The following is a 22,468-nucleotide window of genomic DNA, read 5'->3' on the forward strand; positions in this document are numbered from 1 at the left end:
GCAGATGCCAGCCCCGCACCCACTGGACAAGGAGGTGGAAGCTGCGGCCCCCTCTTTTGCCGCCGACGCCTCCTGCTGCTCACCACCCCCACTGTAAGGGCGCCACCAGCAGGTGCTGGGCGCAGGAAGGCAGCAGGAGGATTCAGGGCTGGTGGGGGAAAGACGATACAGGCAGCTTGGTGGGGAGACAGCAGGGGGGGAAAGGGGGAGGGAGGGAAAAACCTGCTGTGCCCACCCGAGAGCTGCTTCATCCCGGCTTCATCCTTTGAAAAGCAAACTTATAAAGTAAGGTAACTTTATTTTTTAAAAAGCAGAGAAATGTGAAAAGACTGTCTGTGGGCAGGCATGGGCTTAACCTCCACTTTTGGGAAGGAAATACATTACTAGTATTTAGCAATTAAAAAGCCAAAGTAGCCAACATGCCAATCAAGCTAAATAGAAATACATTTTAAAAGGTAGACCATGAAAAGTATTTTGGTTAGCTGAAAACAAGTCACAATTTCCCCACTCATTGCTATCATAGGAAGTTCCATAAGAATAATATCTGCATTTATATTTAGGGTTGCTGGGCAACCAGGCCTGGCAACCAATGGGAAATGGGAGTGGGTGAGGAAATGTGGTGGGATCTGCTATTAATAAAACCATAGAGCTTCTGGTGAGTCTTAGAGAGGACTGACATCACATCTGAGTTTTCCTGAGAAGTGACATCAGGCCATTGGGACAGTGGTCATTTTTTAATTTTTCTTCTGCTGCTGACAGTGGTGGCAAGAAATTGGAAATGGAGGCAGGGATGACACACACACCCCCACACACACACACAAGGATCCTGGCAGCCCTAATTTATATAGTACTTTTTTGAGCGGTTAAGGTATTTCATATGTATTGGTCAGGATACAAGCCTGTATGGAGAAAGCTCTTGCTCACACAAATGGGAGGGGATCAAATTCCACCAGTTCTCCATTTCCATTTCAGGCCTTCCATGCTATATTTCACACTTGCTGAAGGTTCTTCCCTACTTTCAGAAAGTACGCAAGGCCACGTTATGTAAGAGGAGGTGGTGAAGTTCCAAGGGCAGAGCTCTACACATGTTTCTTTCCAACCTGGGGGGGGGGGGCTCCCAGAATTGCAATGAATCTCCAGACAACAGAGACCAGTTCCCCTGGAAAAAATGGCTGCTTTGAAGGGCAGACTATATAATATTATAGCCTGCTGAAGTCCCTCTCCACACCTCATCTTCCCAAGGCCCTACCCCCAAATCTCCAAGAATACCATCCCAGAGTTAGCAACCCTATTTGGATTGAACCTATTGTTTCAAGAATATCAGGGCTCATTCTGTTCCCATTCCCCATTGATGCCATTGTTCGGTCTTACCACCATCATACCACCAATGATGTTACAACCATCTGCCCCACACAGTAGTGGCAGATGTCGCCCAACAGAGCAAGGGAAACACTCTTCCTGGCGCTTCTGCAGTGAATAATCTGACCGCCAGTTTGGGATGCCGTCCATCTTGGATTGTAGGAAATTCTATGTAATTTATGTGAGCACCAAATTGTATGTTAATCTGTTTTTATTATGCTGCTGTATGCATATTTTAATTCCGGCATGGCCGCTTGTTAGCCGCCCCGAGCTGACTTTGGATGGGGCGGGATATAAATCCCAAAAATAAATAAATAAAATAAAATTAAAGGACACAGCCCTTCTGTAGTAATTTCCCCTCAGGATAGTATATTACCCGTCTTTCACAAAGGCAAAATGTTATTCCTTCATCTCTGGACTGATACTCTTTAAATGACAGCTGATCTATAATGTAACAAGCCACCCAGATTGGTTCTTATCATAAAATTATAAGAACCAAGATGATTGGTTCCATTCATTCAGTTGCAGAAAGAATAGCTACCAGGAAGAGGTGTTCACAATCAGGATGGGTGGGAGTGTATAAAATGCGGGTCCTCAGCTGAGGCACCCAGTAGCTAAGCCCCTCTGCTTAGCATGAGTAGAGACATGGGGTGGCTCAGAGCCCTGAGTCCACCTAACACCCAAACCCCACCAGGAGAGAGGTGTTCACGATCAGGAGTAAATGAATGTGCTCTGCTTTTAAAAAGTTCCCTACTTGTCTGTCTAACTGGCTAGACCCAACAGAAGAGAAGGTGCAGAGCTGAGCTAAAGGTATACATAGCATTCTGATCTCATAGAGCAGAATGGGAACTCTTGTGATTGGCAGCTTTGGAGGGCCCCTATTTGCGTTTCCAAGGCTAGAGAAGTCTGCCCACCCCCCAGTTACTTTGAAGTTTGGTAAACATTTTGATTGAGTGGAGACATTCTGTCTGAAAGATATCCATTCACAAACCACTTGAAAGGTCGTGGAAATTTGTGCCGGTTGACCTGCCATGAACTTCAGTTTGCAAACTGAAAACCGCCCAAATTCGTCACAAACTTTAGTTCGTAAGCTGCTTTGTGCCCATCTCTAGTTGTGTGAATCCACCTAAAGGACCTACCAGAAGAAGCCTTACCATTGTATCTTCTGTTGGGATGCTTTGCTCTCCAGCACAAGCTTCTGATTGGCCAGTTCTAGGTCCCGTGCTGTCATATCCAGCTGCTCGTAAACCTTAGTGTGCTGCTCATTCATATGTCGTAGCATTTCCAGCTGTTTTGTCAAATACTTGGAAAAGAAAAAAATAAGACATCCACAAAAAGATTAGATCCCTTGATCCCTTCCAATCTGACTTTTGCCTTGGCTATGGGATGGAGACAGCTTTGGTTGCCATCATAGATGACCTCCGCAGACACCTGGATTGAGGTGGGACAGCGCTGCTGTTCTTGTTTGACCTGACAGCAGCATTTGACACAGATGATTATGACCTAATGACACACCACCTCACCAATGTAGGGATTCATGGGACAGCCTTAAAATGGTTTGTCTTATCTCTCCACGGTTGGGGACAGAGGGTGGCACTTGGGGAGAAGGTTTCAATGCACCCCCTTTGGTGTGCAGTTTCCCCTAGGAGGCAATCCTCTCCTCAATGTTATTTAACATCTACATGCGCACTCTTGCCCAGCTAATATGGAGCTTTGGGCTGGGATGTCACCAGTACACTGATGACACTCAGCTGTATCTGCTGATGGACGGACTGTCGAATACCACCCTAGACAATCTGGCCAGGGTTCTGGAGCAATGTTCCCTCTAAGCTATGGAGTCTTGTGAGCAAAAATTCTACTTTGTGAGCTACTGGCATTAAAGTTGTGAGCAGGGGATTTGGCTACTGCATAAATTGGTTTGCTCTGGAGCCATCCTTCCTGAGCGAAGCCAAAAATGTGTGAGCCAGAGGCTCAAAAACCGTGAGCTAGCTCACAGGAACTCAGCTTAGAGGGAACATTGTTCTGGAGGCTGTGGCTGGTTGGTTGAAGGAGAGCCAGCTGAAACTAATTCCATCAAAGATGGAGGTCCTGTGGCTGAACCGGGGACATCCCAGGCTGAACAGGGGACCCACAATGCCTTTGAGGGTGAGCCATTGACACCAAGGCCGCTCATGAAGAGCTTAGGAGTGATTCTGGATGCCCTCCTCTCAATGGAGACCCAGATCTCAAATGTTGCCAGACTGGCATTTTTCTACCTACACCAAGTTGGGCAACTGGTCCCCTTCCTGTCTTGCCCCAACTTCGCCACAGTGATCCATGCATTTGTCTTGACTCGACCTGGTGGAATGCTCTACCAGATGAGATCCGAGCCCTGCGGAATCTGATTCAGTTCTGCAGGGCCTGTAAAACAGAAATGTTCTGCCAGGCATATGGCTGAGGTGGCGAAGCGAAGTTTCTATCTAATTTTGCCTCCCCCCCTGCTCCCCGCTGGTGTTCATTGCATTGTGTACCAGCTTTATAAACCACACAGCTTGTACAAACTCATCTGAATAAACTCTGTGTTCATAGGGTTGCCAGCCCCCAGGTCCAGGTGGGGGTTCCCCCACTTCTGGGGGCTCCAATCTGCCACTGGATTTAATTTAATTGATGTTTTTAAATGTATTGCCCAGTTAATCGGGACTATGTTTTTAGTTGATCACAAAGATTTTAACTGAGTAAAGTAATCTATTAACTGACCAACCACCACAATCTATTGTTTGACCAACCATCACAGCTCTGAAAAATAATTTTTAGTTTTATGATATTATTTTTAACATCATAAAAATTGCAAATGGCAGCCACTACCTTAGACGAGGCATTGCCCTTCTCCCTCACACAGAGAATGCTTCTGTTTTACAACAATGCTCCTTCTACAGTGGATACATTTAATCCATACGAATCTCACTCCATTTTAAAGCCATCCATGCTTGTGGCCATCATTACATCCACTGACAGTCCATTCTAGAATGTACTTACTTGTTGAGTAAAAAAGTATTTCCTTTTGTTTACCCCAACTCTCTTGTCCATCACCTTCACTGGGTGCCCAAGTTCTGATATTACAAGACAGATAGGTCTTCCTATCCACTTTCTCTACTGAATCCATAATTTTAATAAACTTCTATCATGTGTCCCCTCTTTCAATTTTTTTTTCTAAACTGCAAAGTGCTGGAGTCTTCAGCCTTTCCTCATAAGAAACGTGCATTGACATCTTAATCACCTTGCTTGCCCTCTTCTGCAGTTTTTCCAGCTCTGCAATGTCCTTTTTGAGATACAGTGACCAGAACTGTACACAGTACTCCAAATGAGGCCACACCCCAGATCTATCTGGGGGCACTCCAATATTGGCTGTTTCATTTTCAGTTCCTTTCCTAATAACTCCCTATCTATTAATCATCTTAAAATATACTGATTATGTATGCTGTGGAGAAAAGCAGGGCTAACCTCAGATAAGGCAGCTATTTCTGCAGCTGTTACTTCTGTATTAAAAGTGCAGAAGCAGGAGGAAAATCCCCTTTTTATCAATATTCCTTAAGCCCCATCTTATTCATTGTCTCTAATATTTCCAGTACAGAATGGTCACTATTTTCCTTCAGAAAAAAAAATCTACTTCTGCCTTTTTCTATATAAGAGCTTTAGAATTACCGGAGGGTTTTCAAAAAACCCTTTTTCTTCCCCCTTTTGACTTACATATACATACACACCATCAGCCATATTTAATATTTTAAAGATTGTAATTTTTAAGCATATGGGAAATGTAGGTGAAAACAGATGTATGGTGTCATGAAGGGACAGAACAGTTTAACCCAATTTCGAAGCCTTATCCCGAAACTAATCTGGGGACTCAAAAAGGTTCAAAGTGACCCTTTCAAAAGCTGTAGCTTGGAATGAAAACATATGGGTTGGGGGGGGGGGGTAGCAGCCACGGTCTCACTGGTATGCTATGTTCTTGCAGGCTTTAATCCTTCACTGTCTCAGCCCCCTCCATGTGTTTACTACCCCTCCCCCCAGTAACACATCTCCATGGCAGAAGCTCATGATAACTATATCAAATTGGCTAAAATACCATCTAAACACACAGATAAGTGTTCAGTGTCATGTTTAACAAGGGACAGCAACAAAAACGGTTATGTTTTTCACCAGCAACAAAAATGGGTACATGCTTCACCAGCATCTGTCATTAGTACCTCTATCTCTTGTACTTGCTCCTCGTTGGTTGTGTACATCTGTTGCAGAGAATCCTCTAGCTCTTTGTTCCGCTCCAGGAGGGTCTTGCCTAGCTCAGCAGCTAAGTGTAAGTCTGAAAAGTCAAAGAAAGAAAACACACTGAGGGCCTTTCCTCCACACTCTTTGGACCAGAATGTGTGAAATCACTACAGCTGATTAATTAATTCATTCAAAACATTTTGCTAAGGCCTTTCCGAGGCTCAAGGCAGCTACCCACACTCCAAAATATCACACACAATTCAACAATAAAATCAGCAAACATAAGAAAGCCTTAGTCAAACAAAAGTCACCATTACACAGCAGAATCATCACTAGTGATATATCTTCTCAAATAAATACGTCTTACAGAACCCCTGGAAGACCACATGGGAGGATTTCATTGCTATCCCATCAAGGAAGGCATTAGGTCAGTTTCAGGAAAGGCCTTACTCCTGGGTTCTGGTAGGCTAAATTCCTGAAACGGTTGTAACAGCTATGGGTGTGTTACCACCATGTGTGGCTGAGGAGAGATGCATGTATTAGATACAAGTTTGGGTGAATGAGGCCTGTCCAATCCAAATTCACTCTGGAGAATCCCAAGGCAAGAAGAATCCTTTTTTCCACTATCCTTGATGTTCATCTTAAGAGGGAAGTTCAGGCTGCACCAGGCGTAAAGTATTATTATTATTATTATTATTATTATTATTATTATTATTATTATTATTATTATTATTATTAAATTTGGAATGATGCACATACAACTCCTTAAGAGATTTCTTGACTAAGGGATGATATTCCTATGCAGTCGCACACTGTTTCAACATTTTCAGTGAGTTATCCACTATGACTCCAAGATCTCTCTTGGTCAGTCTCTTGACAGTTCAGACCCCATCAACATGTATTTATAGTTAGGATTTTTGGCCCCAATGTGCATGACTTTGCACTTGGCCACACTGAACCTCATTTGTCATGTTGACACCCACTCAACGCCCAATTGCAGTTTCTAATTTGTCTTCAAGTGCTATCCCATGTAGAGTGTCTTACAACTGACAAGTCTCAAGGTTACTGGAGGAAAGGGGACAAACTGAATTTGAGCTCAATTCTGTTGGAAAAATGCATTTTTGGTCACCATGGACACATGCTTCTCTCATAATAAAGCTGGGTCCAACAGTATCCTTAAGCTCCTCATGGCACACCTCAAAAAATAAAGCTACCATCTAGTGTAGGAAGCAACTCACCCATCCCTCTGAGCAACTTTATCAATAAGCGTCACCTCTATTTTGACATTCAGTTTCAGTTTACTCTCTCTCTCTGGTACTTGACCATGGCATTGAGGTACTGGACTAGGGTGGAAGCATCTGGAGACTTATTTAACAAGACATATTGCTGGATGCCATCTGCATACTGATTGCAACAAGCTCCACAGTTTTGGATTATCTCATTAAGGGGTGTCACATAACAGAGAGTACAGCACCTTGATTTCTCAAAACCCTCCTTAGTCCATGAGTTGGTCTGAATCAGCTGAGCTGTTATTGCCAGGGGAGAAAGTAAGCTGGTATGGGCTGGTACAGAATACCAGTAAGAAAGTGGCTGAACTGGTACCTCCCTCCTTCCTCAAGTCCCCCTCCCCCGAAACAGTACTGGTAAGCAGAAAAGAGTAGGAGTCCAGTAGCACCTTAAAGACTAACAGAATTTGTTGTAGGGTATGAGCTTTCATGAGTTTTGAGCTTACTGAGCTTTCCAAATGTTAGTCTGTGTATTTATTGGATGTGTATGGAAGTGAATGGAATTGCGCACATTGGTCTATGTCTATGTGTACAAATATATGCTCCCAGGCGCCAACATGTGGGCAAGATCCTACTTTTGCGGTCTTCCTGAATGCATGGAGAAACCTACACCTGTATGTGTGTAGAAGCTTGCTGCAGATGTTTGGCTGGACATCCAGATGCCAGGAGGTGGGGTTGGCAGAGGCAATCCCACTCCTGTTATGTAGTGTTTTGCTTCCATCCAAGTAAGATAAGTTGCATTAATGCAATAAGGGGTTGCACAGGAGCATCCCTAATCTTCTCTCAGAATAAGATTGTATTTGTTTTAAAATTTTATATGCTGCTTTACTGCCACAACAGGAGACTTCAAGGCAGCTTACTATATATTACAATATAATACAATACAGACAGTACTAAATAATGATAAAAGCAGCAACAATTAAAAGGGCATTAAAACCAACACTAGTAAGAACTACAGGCCTAGAAAAAAGTAACAACAAAGCATAAGCAACAAAGACTCAGGTTAATAGGACAGACTTCATTGGAGCCTGATGGATAACCAAGATGGTACCAGCAAACATTTCTCAGGAGAGAACTCTATAGGGATGGTACAGCCACATAAAAGACCCTGTTTCTGGAAAATACCCATCTGATTTTATTTATTTATTTATTATTTAATTTGTATCCCGCCCTCCCTACCTGGGCAGGCTCAGGGCGGCTTACAGGTTATATATGACCGGGGCCTGAGTAGGATTATATGGGAGGAGGCAGTTCTTTGACTTAGTCCAAGGCTGTTGAGAACTTTAATGTTCAGCACACATACTTTAAATAACTCTTGCAAGCAGTCTGAAAGCCAGTTTGGTGAAATATGCTCACTGCTGAAAGCCCCTGTTTACAATCTGACTTCTGTATTCTGCATCCACAGAGATTTCTGAAGACTTTCCAAAGGCAGCCCTACTATTTTAATCACAGCTACAATTCACAGATATTGAATGAATCCAGCCAATTTTCTAGATGCCACAAATAACTATATTCAGCCCTTTAAATGAGCAGGCATAGCTTATAGTTACTGCCTAAACCCTCGGCATTTCATCCATCTCTTGTTCCCCTCACAGTAAAGATATGAAGCTTCCTATCCAATCTTTTAAGCTGCCTTTGTCTGATCACCTGTTTATCTGCAAACCTGTGAGAAGGCTTTAGATTGTTAATGGCTACTGCCTGAGGGACAAGTTGCCTTAGGCTCCTATGTGTTGCAAGAAATTCAAGTGCACCTGTCTGGTTTCAGTAGCAGACCTCCCAAGGACAGCACAGCTGTGTGGTAAATTGCTCTAATGCATCCCAGTGTAGTGGAAAACTGAAGGGAGTCGTGCTGTTATGGAGGTGCTAATGGAATCTCTGTCCGTCACATTGGTTTCCCTGGACTGTAGTCAGCAATGCTTCTGAGCAGCTATTGTCTGCTATAGCAAAAGGAGGGGACCAGTAATCCACATCCTGTTTCTTTCCTTCCTTCCATTCCCTGCACTTGTAGGGCTTGGGCTTCAAAAAAGAATTAAGAAATTCACTTTCCCAAGAGCGCCGCACCTGCATGCCAGCAGAGCAACAGGACAAACCCCACTGCTGGTGTAGATGTGGGCATTCCAGGGGGTGTGGCAGCAGTTAGGCAGCTTCCAAAGTGTTTTCAGCATGGGAACAACCCCCAGCAGGTGTAAAGGTGCACCAGCAAAAAATGGTGTTGTAGCCCATTGACAGCCATGGTAACTTCAAATTCACTCCCCTACACACAGCTGTGGCCACGCCCATGAAACCCCAAGCGGCTCAGGATACCAACTAAGTTTGCATCCAATCAGCACACTCCCTCACTCCAGCAGCGCCCCTCATTGGGACCCAATCATGGCCCCCTGTCCTACAAATAGTTCCAGGAGGTCACCCCAGAATTGCCACAATGGGTTGCCATAAACTGCCCCAGAATTGCCACAATGGGAATTGCCATAAACTGCCACAATGGGTTTGGTTCATGCCCATCCATAGTGTTGTACCTGCCACTGGGGTGCATGTGCTTTCGCTGTAAGTCTGTATGGCAGGCAGCCATCAGACAGCATTCCGTGTAATTGCCACAATGGGTTGCCATAAACTGCCCCAGAATTCTGATGGCTGCCTGCCATACAGACTTACAGCGAAAGCACATGCACCCCAGTGGCGGGTACAACACTATGGATGGGCATGAACCAAACCCATTGTGGCAGTTTATGGATGTCGTGGGTCAGCCTGAGCTCAGCATGAAGTGCTCAGGGGAGGAGGACTCCTCAGGAGAAGGGGAGCCACGCTGGCTGGCTCTGAGTCAGCAGAAGCCAATAAAACAGGCTGATGAGCTGCAGGCTGACCAAGACTCATCACTCACAGCTGATCCAGAGCCACTGCCCAGCTCTGATGCAGCAGATTAGACGCAAGTGATTAAGACTAGTCCACCAGGCTCACCTCCACCCTTTGAGTGCCAGAGACAGAAGCTTAGAAGGGAGCCGCAAGCAAGGAGGCAGAATGCACGTCTCCTGGCCCATTGCCAGCTGCTTGCTGATGACAGCCTGGAGTAGTTGCCACAGTACTCTCAAGCGGCTGGCTGCTAACAAGGGCTTGTTAGGAAGTGCTTATAAAACCCAGTGATGGGAGTCTGCATGTTGCAGAAGTAACATGTTACCAATCTCTTGACTCAGTGAGCAGAGCTCTGCTCCTGTGACCAGTGTTCCCTCTAAGCTGAGGTAGTGTGAGCTAGCTCAGTTTTTTAGCCTCTGGCCCACACATTTTTGTCTTAGCTCAGGAAGGATGGCTCCAGAGCAAACTAATTTATGCAACAGCTAAATTGCTCGCTCACAACTTTAATGCCAGTAGCTTACAAAGTAGAATTTTTGTCCACAAGACTCCACAGCTTAGAGGGAGCACTGCCTGTGACCCTTGGACTGGCTCTTGACTCTGGAATCTTCCTCCTTGCACTCATGAATGACCTTGGACTGTTGGACCTTGCTTCCTGTATAATGCTCTGAACTGGACTCTGCTGTCTCGGTAACTGACCTTTGGACTGAACTTTGACTCTGACTCTGGAATTTGGCTTGGACTGACCCTAGATTCTGACAGTCGGTGGAGCAGAAAGTAGGGAATCTGAGTCCTTCTAAACCCCTGCTTTCTGTTCCCTCCAAAGTCATAAAAACAGCTGAGTGGTGGGGAATGCCTTACTGCTGTGTAGCGGTTCTTTGGGCTGTCTTCTGCAGTCCCTTTAAAGTTTAAAAGGACTGCACAAGACAGTGCAAAACAGCTGAGCCGTGGGGAGCAAGCTGCTTTCCTTCGCTCAACTGTTTTTTGGGCTTTCTGCAAACCCTGTTGAAAGGACTGTGGTCCCTTTCAACTGGGCTTGTGGGGCCACGAACCACAAACTAGTTTGGTTTGGAAACAGAACTCTTGGTTTGGTTTGTTGTTTGGTTCATGGTTAGGTCATGAACTGAATTGCATTTTCCTGGCTAGTGCCCATCCCTACACAATGCAGACAGGACACCTAGCACTGTTGGGTGAGCACCTGGGGGGAATACACCACAGGAAGAGTGTAGTGACATATCGTGGAAACAACTGTAATATGAGGAGACAGTAGTGAACCACAGGTTTCTCCCTCTGTGCCTAGATTGCTTTGGAACTTCAGCTCTGACCAGACCAGAACGCTGAGCACTTTGGCTGACCCACTGTCTACCCGTTGCTATTGTTGGGGTTCCCACAGCTGAAAGGGACGTGGGTATAACTCTTTATAATTCTCTGTTTATGCTGGTAATTTATGAAGAATTAAACTGTTTTCCTTTCACCACTGACGTGTTCATTGCTTTTGAAATCAATAGGGGGAAAAGAACCGTTTGACTCTTGGCAACATAGAGAGCAAAGTCCACACTTTGTGGCTGACCTCTCCCAGTCCGCACAGGTACACCAGGCCTTCCACTGGGAGCAGCTGCATGCAAACAGGTAAGCAAGGCTCCCAGTCCCCTACCCCCAGAACTCCTCTGGGCCTACCATGGTGACACCAAGCCGCACTGGACATAGCATCTCCTCCTCCTGAACCTGGCAGCTGAGGGGATGAGCAGTGGGCCCCCAAATGCACATAGATGCTGCACACCAGGTGGTTAGGTGCATCGGATTCGGGGCCTGCCCAAGGCAGCTGCTGGGGGAGGGGGGCCACTGTGATGGTCGTGGACTAGGCTGCTTGCCTAGCCAGGTGGCAACACCACCCCCAACCAGAATCCTGTGGTGGCCAGCAAGCACCACCAACCTATGTGCTGGCTGATTCCACATGATGGCCACACCCTTTCCTGTCCAGGAGACCTATGCCCCGAAGGTGCTAATGTCATTCTATTACAGGGAAGTGGTGACAGGATGCTGACTCAGGTAAGGAAGGCGCAGAAACCACCACTCGGCGTCCCCCCTTGTGGCAGAGTACCAGACGTGGTGGAGTACCAGACGTGGCACCTCTTGCTGCATGGTAGCCCCTGCGGGACTGTCGATGGCCCTTTGTTCTGCCATGACAGAATGTCGTCAGCTGCTCCTGCATCTGTTTTGGTACCTACTCAGCTGCTGATTCAGGTGACACCCCAACCACGCAGCCGAAACACCATTAATTGCTCACACCGCGGCAGAAGCCACCCTTTGTAAGTGCCCAGACACATCCAGCATCCTGGTCATTCCCTCTACACTGCCATCGAGGAGGCGCCCCTGGTGGCAAAGGACACAGGGGTTGCGATCCCATGAGAACCCGCCTGTGTGTCATTTCTTTCTTTTCCTACCAGAATGAGCAGCCTGGCTGCAGCTGGAAAGCATTCTTGCTTCCTGATGCTTCTCTTGCTGGGTCTGCTTCTAAACCCAGCTGCTCACACAGGTATTCCACCGGTGCAGGGCCCGACTCTTTCATTTCCTCCTCCTCCTCCTCAGAGGAGGAAACAGCTGGCTGGCACATGACAGGCAGACTCAACGTCTTTGGATGGCAGCGGCCGTGCCCTGAAAGACAGAGGTGGGCAGAGAGCAGTGGCAGGGCAGCAGTCCCTGGGCCACGTGGCATGGCTGCTGATGGCTCGGAGGAGGGGGCACAGCCCATCCTGCCCATCCTTTCCTCTCTGTGGGTGGTAATTGAAAGGGGGTGGCTGGAGAGCTATCACAAGTAGTGGGATGCCTTTTCTGGGGGGCAGCAATGGATGGAGGGGCTGGCAGCATTTGTAATGGTGGCTGACGGGCACCTGGAGGGGCTTCTTGCCATACCAAAGGATATAGGTGAGGAACCGGGGGGGGGTATCGAGAGGCTGCTGGGGGACCTGTCTGAGTCTCTCCAGCCCTCCTGGCACCTCCTCCTGCTGTGCCTCCACTAGGGGTGGCATGCAGGTTGGCATGAGAATGCCCTTGACAGCGTGGGCACCCTGCTGTACCCTGCAGCTAGAGGTGAGCAGGGGTTACCCTCACATCCATGTTCTTACATAAGAACATAAGAGACGCCAATGTTGGATCAGGCCAAAGGCCCATCCCGTCCAACACTCTGTGTCACACAGTGGCCAGAAATACCAGTGCCATCAGGAGGTCCACCAGTGGGGCCAGGACATTAGAAGCCCTCCCACTGCTGACCCCCCCCCCAAGCACCAAGAAGACAGAGCATCACTTGCTCCAGAGTCCCTATCTATACCTTGTGGCTAAAAGCCACTGATGGACCTCTGCTCCATATGCTTATCTAATTCCCTTTTGAAGCCGTCCATGCTTGTAGCTGCCACCACAGCCCTAAGCGCTTTAACCTTTCCTCATAGGGAAAGTGTTCCAACCCTTTTATCATTCGAGTTGCCCTTTTCTGCACTTTTTCCAAAGCTATAATATCCTTTTTAAGGTGTGGTGCCCAGAACTGCACACAGTATTCCAAATGAGGTCTCACCATTGATTTATATAGGGGCATTATTATATTGGCTGATCTGTTTTCAATACCCTTCCTAATAATCCCCAGCATAGCATTGGCCTTCTTTATTGCAGTCACACACTGTCTCGACATTTTCAGTGAGTTATCCACTACAACTCCAAGATCTCTCTCTTGCTCAGTCTCTGCCAGTTCAGACCCCATCAATGTGTATTTATATTTAGGATTTTTGGCTCCAATGTGCATCACCTTGCACTTGGCCACATTGAACCCCATTTGCCATGTTGACGCCCACTCGCCCATCCTTGACAGATCCCCTTGGAGTGCCTCACAATCCTCACTGGTTTTCACCACCCTGAACAACTTTGTATCATCCGCAAATTTAGCCACTTCACTGCTTACTCCCATCTCCAAATCATTAATGAACAAGTTAAAAAGCAGTGGACCAAGTACTGATCCCTGTGGTACCCCACTGCTTACCACCCTCCACTGAGAAAATTGCCCATTTATACTCACTCTCTGTTTTCTATTAATTAGCCAGTTTTTGATCCATAAAAGGACTTGTCCTTCTATCCCATGATTTTTGAGCTTACTTAGGAGCCTTTGATGAGGAACTTTATCAAAAGCTTTCTGGAAGTCAAGGTAAACAATATCTATTGGATCCCCCTTGTCCACATGTTTGTTCACCCCCTCAAAGAACACTAACAGGTTAGTGAGACAAGATCTTCCCTTACAGAAACCGTGCTGAGTCTGCCTCAATAGGTTTTGTTCATCTATGTGCCTACTAATTCTTTCCTTAATAATGGTTTCCACCAATTTACCCGGTATCGACGTCAGACTGACTGGCCTGTAATTTCCCGGATCTCCTCTGGAACCCTTTTTAAAGATGGGAGTGACATTTGCTACCTTCCAGTCCTCAGGAATGGAGGCAGATTTTAAGGAAAGATTACATATCTTTGTCAGGAGATCCACAAGTTCACATTTGAGTTCTTTCAGAACTCTCGGATGTATGCCATCTGGGCCTGGTGATTTATCAGTTTTTAAGTTGTATATCAGTTTTAGGACCTCCTCTCTTGTCACCTCAATCTGACTCAGGTCTTTCAACACCCCTCCCGAAATCAGCGGTTCTGGAGTGGGCAAGCACTTCTCATCTTCCACACTGAAGACAGAGGCAAAAATGCATTATTACCCTCTGGGGCCCTGTGCGCTCTGTGTGCAGAGCTCCACGGTGGGGTGCCCACGGGGCTGATGGGTGATGCCTCCCTCCCCACTGACAGGTGGCCAAGGCTTGTAATGGGAGCCTCACATTCCCCAAGCCACATGACAGCTGCAGGGAACTAACTCCCCAAGTGCTACAAGGGCCCAATTCAAATTGGGACCATATTGCAGGGGGAGGAGAGGCTTCAGCTTTCCCACTACATTATTTTCCGGCACAAAATGGCACCAAGGGGGCGTTATTTGTATGTGCGCAGAATACTGCCTCTGTGGCACTTGGGTAATTAGTTCCCTACAGCTGCTGCCTGGCTGCAGGGAATGCAAGTTGGATCAGGGGATCCAGAACTGATTTGCTAAACCCCCCTGGGACATTTTGTTTGAGCCCTAGTGGATATTCTCAGCAGTGCTGAGGCTTATGGGTGGGTTGGGAGCCTGAGAGGAAGGAGAATTGTCTTTTCACCCTCCATGAATTCCATACAGGCATTTATAGCAATATCAGGATTCTTACATGTGACACATTACTCTGATGCCCGTGGTTTTAACAAAGCTGGAGGGTGCTGAATATACCCTGACACCACTGAATTCTGTGACAGCCCAAGTTCTACCCTGTCCTCTTCTTCTGTCTTGCACCTGCTCTGTTTGTGGCTGGTCAAAACGTGAGCTCTGCTTTCTTGCCAGCATCTCTCTTAGTGGAATCTGAACCTGAGGCCCCAAATTACACATGGGTCTATCTGTTGGGGAGCTGCGGTGGCTCAAGTGGTTAAGATGCTGAACTGCAGGCTGTGGAAGGTCGGTAGTTCAGCAGTTCAAGACCCGGGTGCCGCATGACGGAGTGAGCTCCCATCTCTAGTTCCAGCTCCTGCCAACCTAGCAGTTTGAGAGCAAGAAATTGCAAGCAGATATAAATAGGTACCACTTCGGTGGGAAGGTAACAGCGTTCCGTGCACCTTGGTGTTTAGTCATGCCGGCTACATGACCACGGAAACGTCTTCGGACAGCGCTGGCTCTTCGGCTTTGAAACGGAGATGAGCTGAAACGGATTCGACTGGCTTTCGAGCAAGGGGAACCTTTACCTTTACCTTTTACTATCTGTTGGAGTGAGCGACTCAGCATGCCTGGACATTGGGGGGGTGGGGGCCCTACATCACTCTTAAGTGTGTACAGGTGTATCTCCTTGAATGGGATGCCTCTCCTTGTCATAACCTGGGAGCTGCCCTCTGACCCCTCCTCTCTCTCTTGCTTTATCCTCTCACCCTCAGCACATGGCCTTCCATGGAGACACTTGCCTCTGCAGGTGTCTCCTGTAAACACAATGCCCTCATACTCCCACGCACATGATGCAGGACAAGATGGCCACTTGTGATAGGGAAAGTACTCTTTAGATTAGGCCAGTCTCTTCTTTGGACTGCAATCTGAATGTAAACTGGATCTACTTGAACAAATCTAAGTTTACTTTTTTGCAATATACTTCTTGGGAGATTTATTTACTGCATGCAGTTATCACGCTTCGATGACTGCACAAAACTGTGCTATATTAACCAAATATCCCAATACTATCAAAGTCACTATCATCTACTGCAACTAGCAGTGGCTCTCCAGGTCTCAGGTCATGGTCTTACATCCAGGGGTCATTTCCTGCAGGAGCGCAGAGGAGCGGAGCTCCGGCAGTAAAGAGCCCAGGGGGCGGGCACATGCAACAAGCCCCACCCCCTGCTCCCAGCAGCCCTCAATCAGAACAAGAAGCAGCCAGGTAAGTTACAGAGCTCCCCCCGGCCCCCGGTCCAAAACAGTCCAGTGGCACCTTTAAGACCAAGTTTTATTCAGATATAAGCTCTCCCTCCTCTGCGAGGACAGATCTGCACGTTCCCCCCCCCCAATAGCTAGCAATCCAAAACAGTCCAATGGAGCCTGAGCGGTAGGTGTTGCCTTCTGACACACATCTGGTGATGGCAGGGGGTGTGGCATATGCAAATAAGTTATGCTAATGAGCTATGCTAATGAACTCCTGCACCTCTTTTTCTACGAAATGACCCCTGCCTACTACCCAATCCTTTTAACTGGAGATATTAGGAATTGAACTTGGGACCTTATGCAAACAAAGCAGATACTCTTTCTCTGAGCTATAGCTTCTCCCCACAATCTTATCTTCCAGTATTTCCAAAAAATCTTCTCTAGAATGAAGATTTCTCTGCCTCTATTTCTAAAGTTTCTCTAATCCAGGAAGTAAGAAAAGCTGCTTGGTTTTTATTTTCTGCTCCCTTCTTTGAAGCCTATAAAGTGAGTGTTACATCTGAGCTCTCTGACCTTATCTTCTGTTTGTTGCTCTATGTTTAGTTTTTTGAAGTCTGTTCTCTCTGCTTATCTCAAAGTCAACCAGGTAATTATCAAAGGTTTCCAAGCCTGTGACTCAAACTGTTAAATTTCCAACTGCTGTCATAATTGGGTTTAATGAACTGATGATATCAGATTTGATTCAGCTCTGCAGTTCCTATAGATACTTTAAAAAATGTTCTCTGGCGCTAGTTATTTATTTATTCATTCATGCATTCATTCATCTAATTTATATCCCGCCTTCCCTGCCAAGGCAGGCTCAGGGCATCTCACATAAAATATAAAACAAAACAGAAATTAGATAAAAACAGAGCAATACAATTATAAATATTATAAGTTATAAAATACAAAGTGCTAGTTTATGTCAGATGGTGGGCTTAGCAGCATCCTCAGACAACAGCCAGCCAATAGCATAGTCTGGGTTACCTGGCTGTTGACAATGATATTGGTGCTGGGCCAGAGCTACAGTTTCTTGAATGCAGCTCCCTAATCAAAAGCCTGGTGGAAAAGCTCTGTCTTGCAGGCCCTGCGGAACTGTAAGAGGTCCTGCAGGGCCCTGATGTCCTCCGGGAGCTCATTCCACCAGTGTGGAGCCGCCACTGAGAAAGCCCTGGCCCTTGTCGCAGCCAGCCTGGCTTCTCTAGGGCCCAGTAGGGCCAAGCGGTTTTGGGACCCCAATCGTAGTGCTCTCTGGGGAATGTGTGGGGAAAGGCGGTCCCTTAGGTATGTAGGTCCCTGACCATATAGGGCTTTAAAGGTAAGAACCAGCACCTTGAACCGAATTCAGTATGCTATAGGTAGCCAGTGCAGTGCTTTTAGGGAGGCCCAACAGCAGCCTGGTCGCCGCATTCCGTTTAGTGCCTGATAGTAGCTGGGCTGCAGTGTTCTGTATTGAATGGAGTTTCCATGGCTCCAAAACACACATGCTATAAAAACAACATACTGTATAAAAACACTGCAACACTGGAATTTTGAAAATATAACAAAAAAACCTCTGAAAAATTAATCCCCCCAAAATCTGTTAAAGGTGGAAGAAATCTCTGAAAATTGAAAGACCTGCAAACGGAGCATGACATTGAAGGCAAGGGTTTCCCTGAGGCATTTCAAATGGCAGCAAAAAGGCCCATATAAAGTAAATACTCTGTCACCTCATTAACTAGTCTGGCTCTAACCCGGAAGCCTGGTTGGCTTAGACTGAGTCGATTGAAATCGAATCCGACAAAGACAGAGGTCCTGTGCCTGAGTCGGAGTGGCCTGAGAGTAGGGATCCCGCTCCCAACCGTCAGTGGGGCACCGTTGGTGCCAGTGTCGGAGGTTAGGAATTTGGGAGTGCTCCTAGATGCCTCCTTAACAATGGAGGCCCAGGTAGCAGCCACTGCCAAATCAGCCTTCTACTATTTTTGGCTGATCAAGCAGTTGGTTCCCTTCTTTTAAAATAGCATGTCCGAGATGGTGGAGGTCTATATGGTACAGAGAACCTGGCAACAGTGATCCATGCAATGGTCACCTCGAGACTGGACTACCGTAATGCTCTCTACATGGGGCTGCCCTTGTCCCAAATCCAGAAGCTGCAGCTGGTGCAGAATGTGTCTGTCACTCCCATTCTAGTTACTGGTTCAATTTAAGGTTCTTGCTGTCAGGGGGTCCAATTCTATGGGCCCCAGAAGGAGGTGCTCCCATCCTCCATTGTTTGTGAGCTGAAGCAGAAATCTTCTGAGCTGGCCTCTGAAATGTTGTGTGCCAGCGCCCCCTAGAGCAGGTTAGGGGGAACTGTGGACAGTACTATAGCATACTGCAGTGTTTATTGTACATATCCCTGTCCCCCGTTAATTGCAATTTAATGTCTTCAGCCTTCTTCAGTATGATAGAGAGCCAGAGTGGCGTAGTGGTTAAGAGTGGTGGACTCTAATCTGGAGAACCGGGTTTGATTCCCCATTCCTCCACATGAAGCCTTCTGGGTGATCTTGGGCCAGTCACAGTTCTCTCCAAACTCTCTCAGCCCCACCTACCTCACAGGGTGTCTGTTGTGGGGAGAGGAAGGGAAGGCAATTGTAAGCCTCTTTGAGATTCCTTGGGGTAGAGAAAAGCAGAGTATAAAAACCAACTCTTCTCCTTCTGTGTCAACCCTTGGACAGCTGTGTTGCCTTTTTGCCTGCACTATTTTCTAATTCTTCAGTCGTAGCCCCACTGCGTTGTTTTATTTAGTAGTGATCTTTGCTGTTTGAGTCTCAGTGAGAAACGTGGACTATAAATGAAGTTAAATGAACAACAACAGCATTAAGCTCCCACTTTCCTGATAACATCAGCCTCTTTTCCTCTCCTGAGGAATTGTCATACTCACAATTCCAAAATAGGGCAACCAGATTTGAAATTGCAACCCACTGAGCCCCTTTCTCTTTACCCAGGCAGGCAGAGGCTGCAAGGAATTTGCAACCATCAAAAGTAAAAATGATGAAGGACTATGGATTTTACTGAAATGATTTTCTAATTTACCATTTAGCCTGCATCTGTATTAAATGTAGAATAATAATGTTCACATGGCAAGGCTGTTGGATTGGCAAAAGATCTAAGCAATTCAGTGGCACACAAAGGAACTGAATAAAGGAAAGGACCAGTGAATACATTAAATAGAATAAAGAGGCAAGGCTTTGTCTTGGCTGCGTGATCTCAAGCCACAGGTGGGGCACTACACAACTGAACAAATACCCCATGCCAAGAATGCACATAAAAATCAGCCTGTCAGGAAAAAGGCCAGGCTATATCCTTCCCTCTGACATTCTTGTTTCTTGTATCCAAGAAAACTGTTCCTGGGGAGAATATTCTAGCATTTTACCACCTTCCCTAACACTTTCTGCCTATAAAGCTTTACTATTTGATTTTGCTGAATGTTAAACTGACTTTAAGATTCACTTAGAAAGACAGAATATAAATTTAGGCACAGGAAAAAAAGATGCAACGTATACGTGGTGGAATGGGCCTGCTTTGGCCTGCAGGCCCTATTCCATCCTGCCCTCCAAGGTTTACCCAACACCGGGGGAGGCTTTTCCTTCTCTCTCAGGTAGCCCACTGCCACCACCTGACCTTTGCAGGACGTGCCCACCGGGAGAGTCAGGACTCCCAGCTTCCCTCCCAATATCTGAGGCCTTGCCTCTGTGTCTCCCGCTGCCTAGCACCTGGTCACCGCAGGGGTGGTTTACTGCCTTGGAGGAATAGCCATTGGCCAACTGACTGCCTTCCCCCTGGCGCTTCTTTTAAAATAGCATGTCTAAGATGGTGGGGGGTCTATGTGGTGCAAAAAATCACTACCAGCATTAAAAGTTATAAAGTATTTGTTAAAAAGAATGTTTACAAGCATACTTTTAGCAGAGCACCATATTGAGCAAGGGATTCAAAAGAAATGGGTAAAATGCAAATCCTCTGTCCCTCCCTCTATACATGCCTTATCAGTTGTTAGAATATAGGACAGGCTCCTTAGCTTAGCATATTACAGATCTCTACACAGTGCCATTACCTTGAAGCTTCTTCCACTCTCTAGAACAGCACATGGTCAAAATGGCTGCCTCCTAAGTTAAGAGTTCTGTCTGCTCTCATGGACTCCACACCCACCAAAGTGACCTTTCTCCTTGCTCCTCTGAGTTTTATCACCTCTCTTTTCCCCACCCACTGACCAGGTCAGGCCAGGTCAGAGAATTATTTCCAGGAGCTTCTTCCTGGAACCTTTCTAGTCTAAAGTCCTCCAAATCTCTGTTCCCTGCTTGGAGAAGGGGGAGAGCTTGACCCATCCCATTGTCTCTAGCTAGACCTATTAGCATTTCTTAAGAGGTAGCTGAGGTGATCCTGGAAAGTCATTGAACTGACATCCTCACCTTACTGCCTGGTCTCTGCCCAAAGGGGGGGGGGACCTTTTAAAACTTTCTGGTGAAGGTTTTGCTCATGTCAAACCTCCAAGGAAAGAATGCATTTCTTTACAATGTACCATAAAAAAATAGGGGATGTTACAATTCTACCCACCCTATTTCTTTCACCAGAACCCTGGTGGGTCAAGAAATGGTTCCTAACAGATCGTCAGAAAGCACAGTCCAGAGAGAATGCTTTCTATAGCTTATAAGTACTTAGCCAATAAGCATTTGATCCACACACTACAGGGCAGGGGTGTTGAATTCATTTGTTATGAGGGCGGATCTGACATAAATGAGACCTTGTTGGGCCGGGCCATGTGTGTCATAAAATGTAAGGCCAGGTAGCGGAGATATAAACTTTATAAAGGAGGCAAACACAATTTTTAAAAGTTAAAATAAAAACATTCTTAAAACATTTGCTCTCTTGCAATATTTTGTTTATTTAACAGTGTCTGATAACTGATACCTCTTGCTCTGAATTATTGCATCAAAATGTCTGTGCTGTTGCAATCCTGAGTATGCTGTTCAAGTGTGTATCTGTAAGCTACAAACTTACTTTTGATTTATTGACATTCACTACTGAAATCTCATGCTCAGAGTTCTGAGCCTAGGACCCAGGGAAAAACATGAAATGGCTGGGCACTGCAAACTTTTGTACATAAAATGCTTCGTGTGCTGGTCAAGAACATGAGAAGGCACCATGATTTATTTATTTATTTATTTATTTTATTCAATTTATACCCCGCCCTCCCCGCAACACTGTGTGTGACTGAGGGCTGTGTCTTTTTCTACAAAACTAGTCTTTCTCTGTAGTCAGTATCAGCCTACTATCTGGGAAGTCTAAGTTTAAAATCTCCAAAGGAAATGTGCTGGGTGAACTTGGTCTGAACACACACTCTCAGCCTAATCAACCTTACTGCCTTGTTGTTATTCCTCGTCTAAATAGTTCACATGGTTTTCCAACTAAGAAAAGGGGTAGTTCCCAGTTGCACCCAGGAGAGCCACAGCATAACAAGCCCAACAAAACACACACACTGTAGCAAGGCACACAAAAGCTCATACCTTGGATAAAACTTTGTTGGTCTTAAAGGTTGTTTGTATTTCTCCAGTGTGATTGAGGCAGCCAAGCAAAGCAAGCCCTCCCTCCCTCCCTCTCTTCAGGGAGGCGCCTCAGGGGAAGAAAGGCTTGCTTTTCTTTCCTGTGCAATTGAGCCAGCCTGGCCAGGAAGCAAGCTCTGGCTCGTTCCTTCTCTCCCCCTGGGAGGAGGAGGGGGAGGACCCTCAGCCAGAGCATGGAACAGAAGCTTGCCTATCTATCTCTCCTGAGCAACTGAGAGAGTCTGGCAAAGCAAAGCAAACTGCGATGCAGCAGCAGCAGAACTGGGAGAAAAAGCAGGAGACAGCCAGTTCCACTGCAGGCCTGATAGAAACCCTCCAGGGGCCTAATCTGGCCCATGAGCTGCATGTTTGACACCCCTGCCATAGGGGGCCACTCCAGATCATCCTTGACTCCAGGCTATAATTGTACAATAACCAGACAGCAGAAAATAACCTGCATGGAGGGCAGATACCTCAAGAAAGCAGGCCAAGTCACAGAGTACTGGTCAAATCATATGTTCTATTATTATAATATGATCAAGAATCAATAACGTAGAAGACTTGTCAAGAAAACATTTACTCATTTTAGTGATGGACAACAGGACACTGAAGTCTGTGAGATGACAACTTACACAGCAGTTTTTATG

General features: G+C 46.3%; 1 protein-coding gene across 1 annotated transcript in view; it reads right to left on the reverse strand.

Moving 5' to 3' along the window:
* Positions 1-22,468, reverse strand: part of CDR2L (cerebellar degeneration-related protein 2-like) — a 47,291-nt gene that overhangs the window by 6,850 nt on the left and 17,973 nt on the right. The window contains exons 2-3 of the mRNA XM_015410766.1: positions 5,583-5,695; positions 2,514-2,662 (exon numbers count right to left, since the gene is read on the reverse strand). Of these exons, the coding sequence (XP_015266252.1) occupies positions 2,514-2,662; positions 5,583-5,695 (262 nt within the window). The remainder of the gene's footprint in view (positions 1-2,513; positions 2,663-5,582; positions 5,696-22,468) is intronic.

This window comes from Gekko japonicus, unplaced genomic scaffold (assembly GCF_001447785.1).
Source record: "Gekko japonicus isolate JY-2015 unplaced genomic scaffold, Gekko_japonicus_V1.1 scaffold15, whole genome shotgun sequence".
In the NCBI taxonomy this organism is placed as follows: domain Eukaryota; kingdom Metazoa; phylum Chordata; class Lepidosauria; order Squamata; family Gekkonidae; genus Gekko; species Gekko japonicus.